At 40.1% G+C, this 18,906-nt stretch overlaps 2 protein-coding genes across 2 annotated transcripts; both read left to right on the forward strand.

The window, feature by feature from the left end:
• Nucleotides 1–1,890: 1,890 nt before the first annotated feature.
• On the forward strand, nt 1,891–11,462 carry im:7136398 (schwannomin-interacting protein 1). Its single transcript, XM_041951607.1, has 7 exons — nt 1,891–2,110; nt 3,170–3,357; nt 4,710–4,810; nt 6,134–6,215; nt 6,529–6,642; nt 6,741–6,858; nt 7,633–11,462. The coding sequence occupies exons 2-7, from the start codon at nt 3,178–3,180 to the stop codon at nt 7,725–7,727; spliced, it is 690 nt and encodes a 229-aa protein (XP_041807541.1). The 5' UTR covers nt 1,891–2,110; nt 3,170–3,177; the 3' UTR covers nt 7,728–11,462.
• A 4,141-nt stretch (nt 11,463–15,603) lies between these two features.
• LOC121616781 (P2Y purinoceptor 3) lies at nt 15,604–18,830 on the forward strand. Its single transcript, XM_041951586.1, has 2 exons — nt 15,604–16,085; nt 17,915–18,830. The coding sequence occupies exons 1-2, from the start codon at nt 15,604–15,606 to the stop codon at nt 18,828–18,830; spliced, it is 1,398 nt and encodes a 465-aa protein (XP_041807520.1).
• Nucleotides 18,831–18,906: the final 76 nt, after the last annotated feature.

The following is an 18,906-nucleotide window of genomic DNA, read 5'->3' on the forward strand; positions in this document are numbered from 1 at the left end:
TTGTAGTAATATGGTGATCCCTGAGCACAGAGAGTAGCCTACAAGTTCACCTAAATAAAGCTATAAACCAGACACAAGAACCCCCAACAGGAATATTATAAGAATATCATACAAAACAGAACCACAGAGTGAACTTGAGGCCATTATAAACTAATGACAGAGTATATAAAGGAATATTATTGGAATGCTTTGGTGTTTTCTTTGTTGTTGTGACACTAAACTGTCTGCTGTTCTGCCAGAAAGCCAAAAATCCTCCATCTGCTTTGAGTCGTCATCTCCAAAAAATGGTGAAACAGGACACCGGGAGGCTCGGCCTTTAACCCCTTCATTGCCTCCTGCAGACCTGAGCAGACACTGAGACATGGATGTTAAAATCATAGTTACTTGTCAGGAAGGCATTTGTTCATGTTGACAACTGTCTCCTGTGAACAGAGGGGGCTTAAAAGAGTCACACTGGTCTGTGTGTGTGTCCACAATGAAAAAGTTACCAGTGACCAGAAAATGACCATTGATGGAATGTACTCTAAGTACATTTACTTCTATAACTATTGTACTCTCGTACAAATTTGAGGTACGTGTACTTAAATATTTCCAGTTTATGCTACTTTATACTTCACATGAAACAGTGTGTTATTGCAAATAAATATAGAAATACTGTATATAGAACTTTATATAGAAATTCAAAACAGCATAACAGCTGCACCGACATGTATTTTGATTGTATTACTTTAGTATAATGGTACCCCCTCGCCTCACCCCACCTCTGGCTTAAACTTGCGGAAAATGCGAAAGGCGCTCTCTAAAGCCAGTGTTTGGTTTGTCTGTTCTGGGCCACTGTAGAAACATTGCGGTATAACTTGTAGATATAAAGGGTTCATTCAAACTAAATGAAAACAATTGTCATTTTCAGGTGATTATACATTCAGAAAAAATACGTATGAATATTATTCAATTTCTGCCAATAGATCCCTCTAGATCTTACACACTTCACCTTTAATGTAGCTCATTTTTTATCCTGTTGCTGATGTAATTTGTGTCTTCTTTAATTTCATGTTCTGATCTTGAACCAAACTGGAAATAATTTCTCATTTTAAACGAACAGCGTGTAGTCTCTATATTTTTATACGGGGCGGGTCCTCTTTCACAGAGTCCACCATATTGCACCGCCATGTGTCCATGGTAGCCCTTAAGGGACAAATCAAACAGTGGCTAAAGAGAGCGCCTTTCATGTTTTTCACACTTTTAGCAGCCGCCATAGAGAAGAATGAGGCGAGGGGTATTCAGTCAGCTGCAATCTGCAACCTCACCACCAGATGCCACTAAATCCTATACACTGGTCCTTTAAGCATGTCATCACCTGGATTCAGTGTATTCTGTAGATCTGTAGATAAATTAAGAAGATGCACTGGTACAGTTGCTATAATGCATATGTTGGCCACCATCACAGGAAGTATTATTACTTTACTTTGACCTCTACAATTAATAATACTCTTGTAATTCTCACTGCAAAGTATAGCTGAATCTTAATTGAATATGTTGCTAAATGGGGTTTGGGCATTGGGGGCACAGTCTCATGACTTCAGTGTTTGTTCAGTCAGTTTATGGTCCTTGATTTGGCCTCTGAATCTGGGAATCATTCTTTTCATCTAAATTGTGATCTTTTCACCTTGAAATCAAAACACCTGTACTCACTGCACTGTTGCAACTAGCATTACTAATATAAGTACTTAAAGTACTGATACAGAAACTACCAGCAGTACTGGTATAAGTAACTACAGGCAGCGGGCTGCTGTGACCCGCTGCCGCCTGCTGTTAGAACCGCTCAAACCTCCGTCGCTCCGCCGAAGCCAAGAGGTTAAAATGGTAAGAGCGGAAGGGGGAGGAAAGGGGAGGAAGGAGGAAAAGGGAAGGTCCTGCCTTCCTTCAGACTGAGTTAAACTACTTTTAAGCAACTTTTACCTTAACTTTTTTCTTCAATGTTGATATAAAACGTCCGTAGCCTCGCGCCGCGGTCAGCCCACAAAGCGAAGCGGGCGGGCCGGAGGGACCCGCGGGGTGCCGGACGGCGACATGTCGGAGGGATCCGTGGCCGTCTGGATGTGACTGCTAGGTGGGTAAAACTCTGCGAGGTCTCCCCGCTGCTGGTAAACAACTGCGGGCAGAGCAGGCGGGCTACGGCGGGGATACTTCGACTCCACAGACCTGAGAGAGACTCTGAAGAAAGTTAATAATCGAGATTAAGATTATTTAGTTGAATTTAAAGTAGGTTTTTGATCAGACTCACTGCAGTTTGTCTGAACTGTACAGAAGAGAAGGACATTTAACTAGGCTACAGCGTATTACATACAGTAGATAGATATCCACACCACTATCCCATCAAATCACTATCAATTTAAGAGCTTTAAGTCATATCAAACTAAAACACTGTTCCTTTACTGCTTAAATGTTCCTAACTTCTCCTTTAAATCTATGTGACTCACTTTTTAACAACATATCAGCTTAAGTGTTAGTAGCATGAGGTTTTAAGAGTATTTAAGAACAGGTTGCATTTAGTAACAGTCATCAAAACTGACTTGTCTGAGTTGAATAATAGGCTGGTTCATGCAGGCTTCAGTAATTAAAGGATTTTCATGTGTTTTTGTGCAGGTTTACAGGATCGCTGATGGGTTACAGTGTCTGCCCAGTTTTACTTATAATGCAGTCTTCGTAAATTGTACTTATGAACATACTTTTGTACCTTTGCTTGTTAATTGTTTGGATACAGGACTTTTATTGTTAATGGACTATTTCATTATTGTCGTTTTTCTAAAAAGTCTAAATGCCTCTCCCACTACTGTACGCAGGGAAGCCTGAAGAAACACGTTTATAAGATTACATTTTAAATGATATGATGTGAGATAAACCTTATTACGGTCTTATGTTTAACAGTAGAAACTAAAACAACTTTCAATATATATTTGAACCCCCACACCTCAAAAATGTTAAATATGTACAGGAAATAACTGGTTTAGTTACTGTTTGATTATTGGCTATTAATTTATCCTTCATTTTCTCAACCAGGAGGAGGATAACACACATATTTGAGTCTAATGATCAAATTATGTTAGATTTTATCATTTTATTCTGCTCCATTTTGGCTATTGTTATACTCAATCCTGTTTATTTGCAGAGAGGAGGATGGATGGAGAGAAGGAGACGGCCGAGGAGAAGGAGGAGGAGGAGGAGAAAGAGCTTCATCACATCGCAGCGGCGACCTCTGTGGACTGTTCGAACCTTCCCATCATGCACTGGGAGGACTTGAGCCAGCGGATAGCTGAGTTGGAGAAACAGGAGCAGGAGAGGAGGGAAAGGTCAAAGGTCAGCCGTGAAGACGAGCATGTTGGTATTTCCTGGATGAGCTGGGGTTCAGTTATCTGAGCAAGGTTAGCAGTTAGTGGTAACATTCCTCAAAAAAGACTACATTTTCCATGAGGCTTGGTGTCCTCCGCCCCTGATATGAGTTAAAGTTGAGCTTTGACTGGAAGGCTGACTTTCTGTCAGAGCTGTCTGACCTTCATGCAGACCTTTCTTGCTCAGTCTTTGCTGGTTTTCATGTGTCTGCGCCTCAGATTCAGCTTAATGGAAGTTGTGAGGTAATGGAATGTTGTTTATAGTTTACTGAATTACAGTATAGTTTAAGTCATGAGAACATTTATGGGTTTTTTGGTCAAAATGAAGGAATTACCAAAATGAAGGAATTAAAATTGTTTTTATTTTTCGGCCATGACAGCTCCTCAGAAAATCAGGGAAAGTAAATTTTTGGTCCAGACTGATAAAAAAAATTTAAAATATTTATGTTAATGTTGTGTTCGGTGCTTGTTTCTGCTGAAAACATGCGGACAGAAACATCAGTTAATGCAGGTTTAGAGAAAAACAGAACACTTTACTAGTCTGTATGACTTCAGCTGGATGCTCTGCAGGTGTATAGTGGGAAATGTTGGATCCAGTGTGTTTGGACCCAGATCTTGGTCCTGCCTGCACAGCTTTTCAGTCTTTTTTTAAACTCGTCTCTCACAACTTGGGGAACAGGGGAACTCCTTTCTATGAGTTCTTACTTCTTCCTGCTGTTTCCCCCATTGTTTTTATTCTTGTCTCCGTCTGATAACATTCCAGAAGGGATGAGAACATGTTTGTTGTGGCTGTAACCAAACACACCAAACACAGTTTGTAATTCACACTGTGGAAGGAGCTAAAATGAGAAGAGTGGGAAGGTTCAACAACCCTCACATTACAGAGATGCTCTGCGGATCATTGCTGCATATTTCTACATTCTCGGGTGGCATAATGATAAGGTCTATTGTGAAAACGTCCCCACACCCGTTCCCTCTTTACTTCGGTGGAGGCCCTCAGATCTGACCTGTCTGTGCTTCTATTCAGACTGTTTGTCTTCTGTTGCTCTGATTTGTGATCAATCTGCTGCTGTTAAAGGGCTTTACTTTCATAAGTCATGTACATTCAAGCTATGAAGAACTGCATAACTGTACTTACAGAAAAACATTGAATTTTCTGGTTAGATGCAAATCACAATTTTCATAATTTTTCAGTTTTGGAGTTTTTTTTCCTACAGAAAAGTCCTCAGAAATAATAAAACCAGTTTAATTGTTCATTTGTTGTCTGATGATCTGTTTGGGATCATATTGTGATGATTGTGCCTTCCTGTTTTCCTGCAGAGAGGGACGGAGGTGAGGATGGAGGACAGTCAGGGGGGAATGTGGGGGGACGTCTGGGAGGAAGAGGAGGAAGACTTCAGGAGGTGTCGAGTAACACAGAGGTAACACAGGCAGTCTGCAGATTCTTTCAAGTTTAGCTCATTATGTTCACTTTTTCTTTACAGCCGTGATTCCAAAAAAAGTTTGGACGCTGTGTTAAACAAAATAAACAGAACGTGATAATTAGCTGATCCTTTCTGACATGCACTCAACTGAAAACAGCACAAAGACAATATATGTAATGTGTAACCTCATCAGCTCCATTGATTTTGATGCAGCAACACGTTTCAAACATGTTGGGACAGGAGCAACAAGTTGTGAAGAAGTTCTGGGAAAAAAACACCTGTTTGGATCATTCCACAGGTAAACAGGTTGGCTGGTAACAGGTGATAGTATCATGATTGAGTATGAAAGGAGCATCCTGGAAAGGCTGTGACGGTGAATCCCAGAGTCATGAAAATGTGTTTTACTGTTACTTAAGGCTGCAAGTAACAATAACTTATATTATTATGTATTTTTGATCAATCTGCAAATTATTTTTTGATTTATTGATTAATTGTTTAACCTGTAAATTCAGAAAAATGTCTCTGCTGTCAAATGTCAAACATATTCTCTTTTACCTTAATTGTAGTTATAATAATACTACAGTAATAATAACTGGAAAACAGAAGAATCTTTTATGTCACTTTTTTAAACTCAGTTACTGGGAGGCCTTTTTCTGATCTTACCTGTCTCATTTACTGCATCTCTGCTGCTTTTATTTTATCTATATTTCTTAATTTTATTAATATTCTTTTCTTGTCTTGTTTTCTTGTTATTTCAGTTAAATATTACACTTTTCTCTGTTTTGCTTCGTTGTTTTGACTGTAAAACACTTTGTAATGAGTTTAAAATACTATACTAAAATACTACATACAGCGTTTCATTACATTATTATCATAAAAATTGAGAAAATCCTTAAATCTGGAACAAGCAAATGTAGATAATCAGAATGGTTGCTGATTAATTTTCAGTCAACTGATTATCTATGAACAATTTCAAGACCAATTAATGTGTTTGTAAGATCTGTAAAACAGTTAAACATGTCACAAAATGACTGTCAATAAATTCTGACAGTAGAATCAGAATTTGTCGATCATAATAATGTTCAATTTCTAATTTCTTTTAAGCTTAATTTGGAAAATTAGCTTCACTCTGAAGGCGGATGGTGAAAACAGGACATGAGCACGAAGCTCCTATGTGAACGTTTTAGTCACAATAAACATGAATGTGTACAAAAGAGACACAACAGGAGTAAAACCACCACTGAACACTACCTGTCTTGTACTTGTAGCCACCAGCTCGCCGTCTGCTGCAGCTTCAGGATGTTTATTGTCTGTTTACAGATTTCACAACCACAGAAACCTGCAGCTGTGCTTCATCAACAACAGCGACAGTGAAGACGAAGACGAAGGAGGCAACAAAAAGGTCACTTTCTGACTGGTGTTGTGTATTCTTTACATTAATGCTCATTAAGGCTGGTTATCAATTAAATATTTAAATGTGTCAATGCGATACTCCATGAATACTATTAAATATGCAGTAACTTGAAATTTTTGACCTTTGGAAAAGTCGTGTGGATGTTTGTAAATGTTTCTTCTTATTTTCATGCTGTTTGTTTGACATTTGGTCAAAGTCTTTGTCATTTCAAACATTTAGAGTTTAGTCCAGCTTCATGACTTAAAAGATGACAAAAACATTTTCTGCTGTGATCTGACCACTGACCTTACATCTCCATCAGGTTTCCATGGGAATGGGGGGCAACGGTTGCCATGCCGCTGGGCTGAAACAGGAAGTGGCCACCGCTCTGAGGACGCTGAGAGACAAACTGCTGGCTGAACAGAAGGAGAAGGAGGTAAAAGGAAGGAAAGGAGGATGGACAGATTAAGTTTGTAAGAGGTGTAGAAGAAAGAAAAAAATGCAATCAAAAAAAAGAGTGTGTGTGTGTTGCAGCATCTGGCTAGCAGCAGTGGTGTTGCCAAGAGGAAACATCTGGAGCCTTGGGAGCTGCAGCAGTGTTCAGTGCAACAGCTCAGCAGCTTGAGAGCATCACTTCAACAGGACGTACACGGTACACACTCACACACACACACACACTAACATATGCTTTGACTATCAGACACACCCCCTGCAGTCTTGAAAGGTGGCTCTGAGAAGCTGTGTCTTGCTCCATCATGAGCTGCTGTGTTATAATGGTTTCAAATGGAAATCCAACCACAAGAAGAAAAAGCATCAAAATGTCCAGAGAAACTTCCTCCTGCAGCATAATCCAACAGTGACGTGTGAGCAGCTGCTAGTTTTCTTTTGATGACTTCCTTTATGTCCTTCCACAGAGGAACACTTGGAGTTTCTTGGATTTTTGTTTCTGAGAAATTTTTTTTTTTTAGTTTGGGAGACGGCTCTACAGTAAATGCTACAACACCCATGAGCCTCATCGGTCCTTTCTATGTAGACGAAACCAGTCAGAGGTGTGAATCAGGGTTTCGCCAAAGGACCAAAGCATGTCATCATAGTTCCTGAATTCACCTTTAACACATTAACAAAGATAAAACACGAGGATGACAACATACGTTTATTTGATTTATACTGGCGTCTTTCTTGGTCCAAGTAAATCATGTTTTTTACCATGTAACACCTGTGCAGCATCCATCTGGTGAATTTTTTATTTTCAACTGAACTCCTCTTTCAGCTCAGTGACTGAAATGTCCAAATTATGTGTAATGGTGGTCAATGATTTGACGGGTCTCTCAAGTCTGGCTGGCTGTTGGTCATTTGTGACCAATGCAGGGAACCACAGTGGCAACACATCGTTTCCTCTTTGATTCCGTCTTTGTTTTTCTTGCAGCTCTGAGCTCCGAGCTGGTGGCCCACCTGTTGGTACGAGACCAGCTGAGGACGAAGCAGGATGCCATGCTGCTTGATGTCCAGGACCTGACCTAACACCAGGACCGCAGACTGGGACGGCCCACACAAAAGAGATGAACTTTTGTCCACTCTGGGACCAGTTTGGGCTGCTCGTCCATGTCGGCCCAGGACTCATTTACTTCAACAAAACATTAGCTGATCTGCTAATTTATCAAAACTGAAAAATCACCAGCATTCAGGGCAACAAAGAGGGAAAAACGACTGGATGATCGGGTTAGAAGGGAACTGAATCACCTGAAAATGTTGTACAGCATTGATCGCACTTCAAGATTGATGACGAATGACAAACCTGAAACTAAAAAAAGTTACATCATAGACAGGATGCGACTTCAACACGTGTCCAAAAGAAAGTTCATAAAGGAGTTGGTTGGTTACACAACAGCAGGGTGATATGAAATGATGGGAAGAAGTAACCTACAACAGACAGAAAGTCACTGTTTCAAATCAACAAAGGAACAAAGATTTCGGGTGAATTTGGAGGCCGAATCCAAATGTCGGCATCTCTGTTAGCTTCTGGCTAGTGGGGACAGTGTTGAACTAGCCGGAGCTATGAGGCCTGTAAAGAATGACAAACACAACACACGCTCTTACATTTTGTCATAATTTCTCTAAACTGCACTCAAATGTTTAATTCGAGTAGTGTTGGAACTTTGATCGACCAATTTAGCTACTCAGGACGTGTGTTTTCAAGTTTGCGGCCAGTGTCGGTGGTGTTTCACCTGGAAACTAAAATAGAAAGCGAGGTGGTTGTGATTTGACAAAGGGGGTCAGAAATTAAAACCGTCCTCTCTGGTGACACCAGGTTGATGACACCAGTATACAGAAGACATTTACACATATTAAAAATTATGGGTTTGTAGACCGGTCGGTCAGCTCCCTCATTTTTCATGTATGGATTATTAGCAGGTGACATTTAATGATGGTGGATAACGGACAAAATGTGGTGTTGAATTTCCGTCGGTTTATTTAACAGAAGCCCCTTTCAGACATGCAGCTATCTTATTATCGGACTCCTGTTCGATCTGCCCAAGATGCAGGAAGTGGCTGAGTGAATATAGGGTGTGGCAGCAATGGCTCAGCATGACTTGGAGTTCAGTGCCTCTGATTGAATTGCTCCGTCCAGGTTAAGTGAGTTGCTGCCCCAGGTGAAGGAGTTGAAGTATCTCAGGGTCTTGTTCACCAGTGAGGGTAAAGGTGCGGGGACAGCAGTAATCTGGGCGTTGGACCATACTGTTGTGGTTCAGAGGGAGCTGACCCAGAAGGCCAAGCTTTTGATTTACTGTGGTCATGAGCTTTGGGTTTCCTCTGTAGGAAGCCTCAGAGATCCCCCATATGCCCTAGGAGGAGCTTGAAAATGTTGCTGGAGAGAGGGACGTCAGGACTACTTTGCTTAACCTCCTGCAGAAAAGCGGTGGATGCTTCCAAAATTCTAACTCAACCAACACGAAAGCACGATCAGCATTACTGTCATTAGAAGACATGTTGGGCAATCTAGATTTTAAAGACAGTGTTGAGGTCAAGGGGGGAATCTTAAAGGACCTCAGAACCTGTTTTCCCAGTCAGCTTTTGAACAGTAGGATTATGCATGAACACTAACTTGTGCCAAAGTTGAAGCATTTTTGGTTATTCCACAAAAGTTTTATGCCAGTATTGTTTTATCTGTGCACTCACAATCAGCTATTTGAAACTGAATCTGATGGGGGGGGGGGGGGGGACTGACACAGTCCTGATGAAGCAGATTAGCTTAATTTTTTGTATTAAAGGGAAAAAATGTATGAACTTCAGTCATAAAAATTTAAAGAGATAGAAGAAACAGATTTCAAACCAGCTCTTCAGGGGATTCAAGATGCACTCAAGAAACAAACGGTGATGAAATCTTACTGTACAAAAAAGAAAACATCAGGCATGTAGGAACAGGAGCAACGTGTTGATCATAACAAAAGCCCTTCATGAGCTACACGACTTGTTCATGAGACAGTTTTAGAAAACAATGTCAGCAGGTCTTCATGAGCGATTTTTACATGTTGAAAAAATCTAGTTTTAACAATTTTTCCTGCATTTAACTTTAATGTAGGACACATAAATGTTGTGGTGAAGCCTGTGCGGTTCAGTTTTTAATGAGAGAGTATTGTGTTGCTGGCGATGGAAAAGATTAGTGTGATTTTTCTCAGGTAGGACGACCAGCAGCAGGTTCAGTCTGAATGAAAAGTTTCAAACAGAGTTCATATTCAAGAAATCAGTCAAATGTAACCTTTTTTTAAAAGCCTTATCACATAACAGAAAAGTCCATATTGTGTTACTTTCTGACCTTTTTAAGAAAAGTGAGACAAAGAAAGTTATCAAAGAAGTTGTGGTTTCTTGGACTGTTGTTGTAAATCTATACATTTATATGCAAATGAGGGATTCTAACTTATCTTATTTAAGTTTTATTGTGTTTACTTACTTGTTATTATAACAAGGGAACATTACACTCATACAGCATGTGTAGCGAGACAAGCTCAACTTAACTGATACATTGATATTTTGATTGTTATACTTTGTTATTTTTCTTAAAAAACAAAAGGGGAATTTTACAAATAAAAGATACACATATTTATTTTGAATTTTGATATATAGTTGCAAATGTAAATTTCTCAGATAGTCCGCTGTGCCTAAGATAAAAACAAAACAAAAACAATTTGTTTTAAAAGTTTAAAAGCAACTACAGTCGGTGAGTTGTATTGTTGTACTTTACCTAAATACATTTTCATTTTGGTGGCATCCCTCTTAAACTGATGTTAAACACTTCAGGTACAGTCAGTGATTACATTATTGTTTACTCGTAAGAAATGCAAGGGAATAATGCGCTTAGTGTAGCCAAGTATATGTGATGATGCACAGGAAATATGATGTTTTCTTCTTTTAACTCAATGTTTATGTCGCCACCTAAACATCACGCTGTTTTTATAACTTCCTGAACATCTATAAGGATGTGAAGTTTTATTCTGACTGCAGTAATTTACCTTTGGTTTATACACTAACTGTGTATATTTAGATGATTTAAAATGTGGCTTTTAACCATCAGCAGCGATGTCCTCTAGTGCCTTACAAAGACATAATATTTTGATACTGATTAATTCCACATTTTTTCACATTGATCTGTGATAAGGAGCTCAATATCATATTCATGGAAGGCAATGTATTGCAAAGGAAATGCGTCTCTGTTACTTATGTATAAAAAAAATAAAGCCATATTAAAATGGCATTTTTAGAGTGGAATGATACAAACTTAATGTGCTGCGTTTCCTCTTGAAACATCATGTTGTTGCAGGACATAACAGAGTAATATTTTGTGCTTAAGCTCCTGAAAATGAGCTAACAAACAGAAAAGTGATTGTTTTTCATTTCATCTTGACTTTGAGAGTATTTAGAGATGTATTTTAAAATGTAAATAAAATTAATTACAAATGTGTTTTGTAAATGTAAACAATAATTCAAAAATATATTTTGATGGTCTGCAGCAGTTTTATTTTGGCGGCTACTTTATTGCATCAGTGTTTTACGTTTCGCTGTAATCATAACAAGGCTCAACAAATGAAGCCCTACAGTTTGAATGTAAACAATCCACTTCTGCATCGCTTTTCCTACTCTCGTCTGTTCTTTGCAGTGGTGGAAGAAGCATTAAAAGTAGCAATACCACACTGTGAAAATACTCCACCAGAAGTAAAAGTCCTGCATTTAAAACTGTATTTAACAAAAAAGCATGTATTATCAGCTAAATGTACTTAAAGTATGAAAAGTAAAAGTAGTCATTTTGCAGTAAAATGTTCCCTGTCAGTGCTTTATTATTATATCTGATATTTCTGGATTAATATTACTGCTGCATTAATGTGTCTGTTGCATTTTACTGTTGTCGATGTTCAGGTTGAGCTCAGTTTAACTACTTTATATACCGCTGGCTAGTTTAATCTACAGCAATCATATTCTATAAGATCATCATGTATTTGTTGTGTCGCTATCCTATAAGAACCACGTATCTCCAGAAAGTTTCATGAGCTCAGAAAAACAGGCTGTTTTCAGCTTTGTAATGATGCACTTTCCAGCTAATCCAAGAGGCTTTTAAAAGGGGGAGGTTGAATTTTCTCAACCGATAGAGGAACACTTCATCCTTCAGTTTCTCTCAAACATTAAAAATCAACACATTAAATTTTGGAGATACGTGGTTTTCACTGGACAGGAAGAATTGGAAACAGCAGCCAGTTTGCCTGTCTGTGACATTATATGTTATGCATATGTTTACATAGCACAAATTAAGCTATTTTACAGAGTTTAAGAGTTGATATTGAGAATAATGCAAAGACTGCCCTCTGGTTAAAACAGTGATAAAGCTCAGCTGAGTGTGTGGATAGTGTTTAATCATGACACTCACGAAAACATATTTCCTAATTTCACAAAATTCTAAATTTGTATCAAAGCAATCCGTACAACACATGACCCTCAGTTTATGTTAGGAAAGCTGCACACAAACCTGCTGGATATCCCTCCTGTGATAAAGTATGAAAGATGTTATTACACTACACAGGAAGTGGCTCAATGGCAGCCCAAACAGTTCATTTTAATGTTTGCATTGTGCAGAAGCCACAGTCAAAGTTTACTACATAATATTGTGGTTGCAGTGTTAAGACTAAGCATTTGCAGGTGCTGAAGCACCATTGGTGTTATTCGAAAAGTATATTCGTGTATATTCAAAAGCTTGCTAGCTATGCTAGCAGGCTAAAAGAAAAAAAAAAAACTACAACGTGTTGCTTATTTGTTGGTAAAACATGCAGACTAAGAGGTGGGTTTGGACAGGAGCACAATCATAACAACTGCTAACATACTAGCCAACGTAACTAACTTAACTTCTCTTACAACTCTGATTTCCTCTGCACAATGTGAGATGCCTGCCTAAGTTGGATCAGTTCTGTTGTAGCAGTCACATACAGAGGGCATTTTTTTTTATTATTTTGTGCAGCAGGTATTTGATTTTTAATAAATGTCAGAGTGATTCGATGTCCCAGCCCTCACTGTGTTTGATTACACTCATCATTACATGTTCAAACACGGGCAGTGCCTCGTCATGCCACTGTCAAAAAGGACAATCTCAGTATTTACCGTATAAATCAGAATTTGTAATGATGATGATGATGATGATGATGATGATGATGGAGTGAACAGAGCAGAAGGGATGGAGGAAGAGTAGGAGGGGCTGATGTCTTCACCATATTCACTACGATTTCTAATTAAAGCCCCAGAAAACGACAGACAGCGAGGAGGAGGAGAAAGTGAGACACTTCAGCTTCAGCAGCTTCTCTGGAAGAAATGGTAAGTTATTTATTAACTGTAGAGAAATAGCTTTATTTGGTTTCCGTTGCAATTAGCAGTTATTGGTTTAAGGTCTGTAGATGTCACGTGAATTAAAAAAAGTCATAGTAATCCCATCCTTCATTAACTACAGTACTAGTTATCATATTTGGTCACGTTCAGCTCATATGTCTTTTGATTGTTTTTAATGCAATATTGCCTTAACACATTTTATAGCACAGTTAGCCTCAAGCTAATTTTCTTTTCCTATTAAGGAGTTAAATGTACAAATGTAAGACCCAATACTACAGTAAATAAATTGCAATTAAACAAAGATTAATTTACCAAATATTTAGCAGCATTGGAATATAAATACAAAAGAGCTCACGAGCAAAGCCTTCAACTCTTTACGGTATATTTTTACATTTTTCTATCCTCAGTTGCTAAAAAGAGTTGGTGTGTCCTATTAAAAGCGAACAGCTCAGAGCTGCACTGTGAGCGCCTCCTCCTCTTCCTCTGCAGTCCTTGTATAGGGTTTCATTCCTGCAGTTCTGACTGAATGAACGCTAATCAATTATTTACAGAGAAGCTGAAGGTCAGAGGAGAAACCCTGAGAGACCCTTCGGCCCTGAAACAGACACTTCAGAGCCACAAATCCACCAACGAGACCTGATGAGACCAAGAGGACAATCAGAACAAGGAGGACAGCTGAAGGTAAGACCAAACTCACTTCGATCCAGATCACACTGATCTTCTGAACGTGAAATACTGGCACCTGATTGGCAGAAAGCAGCAGATTTAGTTGAGTCTTGACAGTTCAAATGCGTCAAACTGGTCTAACTGGACAGATTTCCAATGTTTTGTATAAGGTTAACAAATAAGACACAGATTCAACTGTGACATATTAATCAATGTGCAAAAATAGTGCTGAAAGGTATGAATAATTGATTACTCAACCAACAGAAAAATAATTGACAACAGTTTTCAGAATTGGTTTAAGTCATTTTTAAAGCAGAAATGCAGATCTTTCTCTATATCTGTGAGGATTCTCAGTCATTCAGGTCATGATTATCCAAGGATGTTGCATCTGGGGCAACTGGACTTGGTTGTAGATACTTGAAAAGTAAACCAGGAGAAGGAGAGAGACCCTCCATCAATAGAGGAGAAAGTCTGCTACACTACATATCCCCACCTACAATGCTGTCCTTTCAGCCCTTCCCAGGAGATTTAACAACAGTTCAGTTGTGACAACCCCAACAACTGTTGTTTACATCAGGCCTCAGGTGAGTCCAACGTCTAACGACTGCCGTTACAATAGTCAGGAGCACAAATGAACCAGGTGGTCTCCATGACCTTGGTAAAAACTCCACAGAGGTTAAATACCTGAGACTTTCCAACAGCCAACAGTTTGACCTGAGGAAGCTGGATGAGAGGAGAAACCTTTTCAAGCATCCACATCTAAGTGCAGTTGCCCTAGATTCAACCCTCCTTTAACATTCATCCTCTAGTTTCTAGATCCCCCAATGTGAGGATTTGTCCTCTTTTCTCAATTTTCTTTGATAGTAAACTGAATATGTAAGAGACAACAGCCATGCTAGCAGCTGAGGCTGGTTTTGCAGGTATTTGGTCATAAATCAAAGTACTGGACACATTAAATACTTTGACCATCAGACCGAAAGAAAATTCAGTTGTTTTTTTTTTTTTTTTGTGGTTTGAAAAAAAAAAACATTTCTTTTTATTGGGCATGATCATTAATGGATTAAATCATAAAAATGAACTGCAATTCAAGTTTCAAAATTAAACCCATAACATATGTAATGTACAATGGCCATATCCTACTTCCTGATTACATATTCTTTATGTCTGCTACCACAGTTCTTTCTCCGTATTGAATATACATGTCTTTGTATGTGTCCACAATTTGTCCAGTACGATTTTGCTGGAGGGTATAAATATGAATTGAAGCTGATTCTTAACAGTCTGGAACAGTTTGTGCTTGATAGCGACAATAATAAGTAGCATGGCAAAACCCTTTATACTAAGCAAGACGGTTTTGTTAAAGCATTGAACGTATCTCAGCACAAACTGCACCAGTCGTGGTGACATTTTTTGACACTGCTTTTACAAGACACAGGCTTGCATTTAAACCCTGAACCAAACACCTCAACAGCTGGAACAGACCACCTACCTGCTGTACAGAAAGGCTTCACAAATAGAGAGAGGTTTTCCGGAAAGCTTTGTTAATGATTGAGGGGCTAATTGAGCGAAACACAGTCTTCATCAGCAAAACACCGGTGGTACATTCTGAACGAGCTTTTCCAAACTAATGACAGTGTGTTTTCTCTCCCCTCTTTGACACAGAAACTCCCTCTATATCCCAGAGACATGGGTCAGTCGACGGTGAATAGAGACAAAGATTAGATAGATAGATAGACAGACAGACAGATAAATAGATCGATCAGAGGAAGGACAAATGAAGGAAACCTCAGTGAATGAGAAGACTTGAAGGAGCTGAGATGACGCCAGAGGAACCTGAACCGATCCTGCTCTGCCAGAAATAGCCTTCATCATGGGATTGAGCCAAGCCTCCCAAATCACTCCAGACGTTGGTTTGGTGGGAGCAGCAGCGGCGGCAAGCAACCATCCCAACACTTCTGGCACCTTGCCAACCTCGTCTTTCCCTCCGTCATCCTGTAGCATTGATGAATCCTACAAATATGTCTTCCTGCCTGTTTGCTACTCGCTGACCTTCCTTTTCAGCCTCACCCTCAACTCAGTGGTGCTGCTGCGCTCTTGCCGACACCATGGCGGTTGCTGCGGTGGCAGTGGTACCAGTGGTGGCGGGCGACGCTGGAACACCTCGCTGATCTACATGGTGAACTTGGCCACCACCGATCTGATGTATGGTCTGTCGCTGCCCTTCCTGGTGGCGAGCTATGTGCTGAGGGACCGCTGGGTGTTTGGGGACTTCATGTGTCGCCTTGTCCGCTTCCTCTTCTACTTCAACCTCTACTGCTCCATCTTCTTCCTCACCTGCATTTCCGTGCACAGGTAGGACCCTCCGGAAACACACCAGCCCAATAGAAATAAAACTACCACAGGTGCTCTTAGCTGATTCTTCTGATGTGATCTTTGCTTTCAGTTTTGACACTTTCGACTTTGTGGTTAAATTTCAATCAGAAAAATAAGATGCTACTTTGTTTTACCTTTATCCATTTTGGGGGATTTACTTTGTTGGGTAAAGTGACCTTTTGTTGACTGACTGTAGCTACATCTATCAGCTTTCCATTCTAGCACATATTAGCTTAAAACAGTTTTCATACAAATTTCGTGCAAATGTAACTGAATTTACAGAAAGTCTACAAAATGCAAACTGGTCCACTAATCCATCCACTACAGTTACATGAATATTAGTAGTTGAGCAGAGAGGACACAGGCGTTAATGCTTAAATGCAAGCATTAACGCCTGTTGTCACTAATTTGCATCAAACCTAAATTTATATCTATTGTATGTGCTACAGAAAAATTAACAAACTCCTCTTAATTTAGGATCAATTCGAAAGCAAAAACACAAAGAATTAATTTTTTAATATAATTCTAGAAAAATTCAGGCGTCAAGGGGTTAATGTTGTCCCTTTAGTGTCAGAAACATCATGATTTATTTGTTAAGTCTGTTTCCATTGCAAGTGGCTGCATTCAGTTTGGTATCAATCCAACCTTTCAGCTTCCAAAATATTTTTTTTTGTGTGTGATACCTCAACTTTTAAAAAAAATTCTTGAGTCAAAAAAGTCATTCAAGGTAATTCAACTCCTTACATGTGCTATTTGAACATTAATTTTCTTACAGGAAAATGGCACTACGACACACATTAGCAAGCGAGCTGATTTTCCTGACCTTGAGCCAATCAGGAGCTGGTGAAATGTTTGGAAAATGGCCAAATTAGCTAATGGGTTTCAGGGATGAATGAGTCAGGTTTAGGTTCAACCCCCCTTAATTTGCCAAACTGTCTACAACAGTGTTTTCCAATCCCGGTCCTGGAGTACCACTGCCCTGCATGTTTTAGATGTATCCCTGCTCCAGCACACCTGATTCAAATGAATGGCTCGTTATCAGGCCTCAGCAGAGCCCAGTAACGAGCTGAGCATTTGAATCAGGTGTGTTGGAGCACGGAAACATCTAAAACATGCAGGGCAGTGGTACTCCAGGACCAGGATTGGGAAACACTGGTCTACAAGACTGTTTCCTCACTCTATCACACAATCCTACGATCGGTATGGAAGCTCATTAGTGACAAAACAATCAATCTGAAAATTAAGATTTAAATGAGTGTAATTCCAGACTGCTTCTTACTTTGGTCCATCAGCTTTTACATTAATCTAAAAAACTTCTCTGAAAAAAAATATGCATTGCATAAGCATCTATGGAAAAACACGAGTGGGTGCAGACACAAATTCTTTCTTGGCGATGTGAACTGAGCCAGAGACACAACTTGAAAATGTTAACTAAAAAATGTACAGAGGAAAGCCTGACACCTGAGGAGGATAACAGTTCCCTTTTAACACTGGAGACATTGTATCTCAGTGTGATAAAAGCTGGAAAAACATCCACTGTGAAAAATAATTCAAATCTTCAATAGTAAGACGCATGTGTAGTAGAGAGCAGAATACTGAGCTCCAGAATTTTGGTGAACAATTTTGGTCCTTATTTTGTTCAAATGCCTTTAAATAAAGATACGAATAGCAACGGGTCTCTACTAGAAATTGTTTTAAAACTCTCATCTGAGCACCTGAGACTCAACGTCCCAAAATGTTTTTAAAACTTAAACGAAAATGAGATTAAAGTGATGGATTCAGACTCACCCGTGGTTTTCCGTCCACAGATACCTTGGGATCTGCCATCCGATGAGGACCATCACTCTGGAGAGCAAGCGGGTGGTTAAGGGGACTTGTGCTTTGGTGTGGGTGGTGGTCTTCATTCTCACCTGCCCCATCTTTAGGTTCGCCCAGACAGGATACGTCAGGCGCAGAGGCGGGGGGATCGTTGAGCCCGGAGGAGCAAGGGAAGGTGGGAACAGTACTGGATCTCAGCTGGAGGATGAGGAGGGATACATGAACTGCTGGGATGATGCCATTGATAAAGAGTTTGCTGACTACGTCCCATATGGCATTGTCCTCCACCTGCTGGGCTTCTTTGTGCCCTTTGTCATCATCGCCTGGTGCTACTCTCAGGTGGTCAGGACGATATTTCAGACTCTGCGTTCCCCTCCTAGTTCGATAGAGGGTGGGGAGGATGGTCCAGTGGGAGACGGGGCCACAGATGGAGTTAGAGAGCGGGAGAGAACCTCAGTCTCAATTTCTGGATCACAGTATTCGCACTATATTCGGCGGCGACGGAAATCCATTAAAACCATTGTAACCATCACACTGCTGTTTGCGCTCTGTTTCCTGCCATTCCATGTGACCCGGACGCTGTTCCTGCTCCTGCGGCGTGGGCAGCTCGGTGGCTGCAACGTCATGAAGACTGTCTCCATCTGCTACAAGGTCACCCGGCCACTGGCCTCCTGCAACGCCTGGCTCAACGCTCTCCTCTACTTCCTGACGGGGGATAAGGGCGCCCCTTGCTGCTGGCCGGCAGAACATACTGTCCGCAGAGACCGCCGAAGCGGCTCTCTCTGGTGGCCACTGAAAATCCTGAAAAAAGAGGGAATGGGAGAGGATGACCAGGAGGTGGCTGAGAGGGTTGAAAGGGAGGTGCACATAGAAAATGAGTCCAAGTCTTCCAGGGTCATCTTTTAGAAGGTTTTAATGCTGGTTTCTTTAAAACAGACTGCACCAAGAAGAGATCCAGTAGTTCAACAGAAAACTGTCCAGT

Source organism: Chelmon rostratus, chromosome 14, assembly GCF_017976325.1.
Source record: "Chelmon rostratus isolate fCheRos1 chromosome 14, fCheRos1.pri, whole genome shotgun sequence".
In the NCBI taxonomy this organism is placed as follows: domain Eukaryota; kingdom Metazoa; phylum Chordata; class Actinopteri; order Chaetodontiformes; family Chaetodontidae; genus Chelmon; species Chelmon rostratus.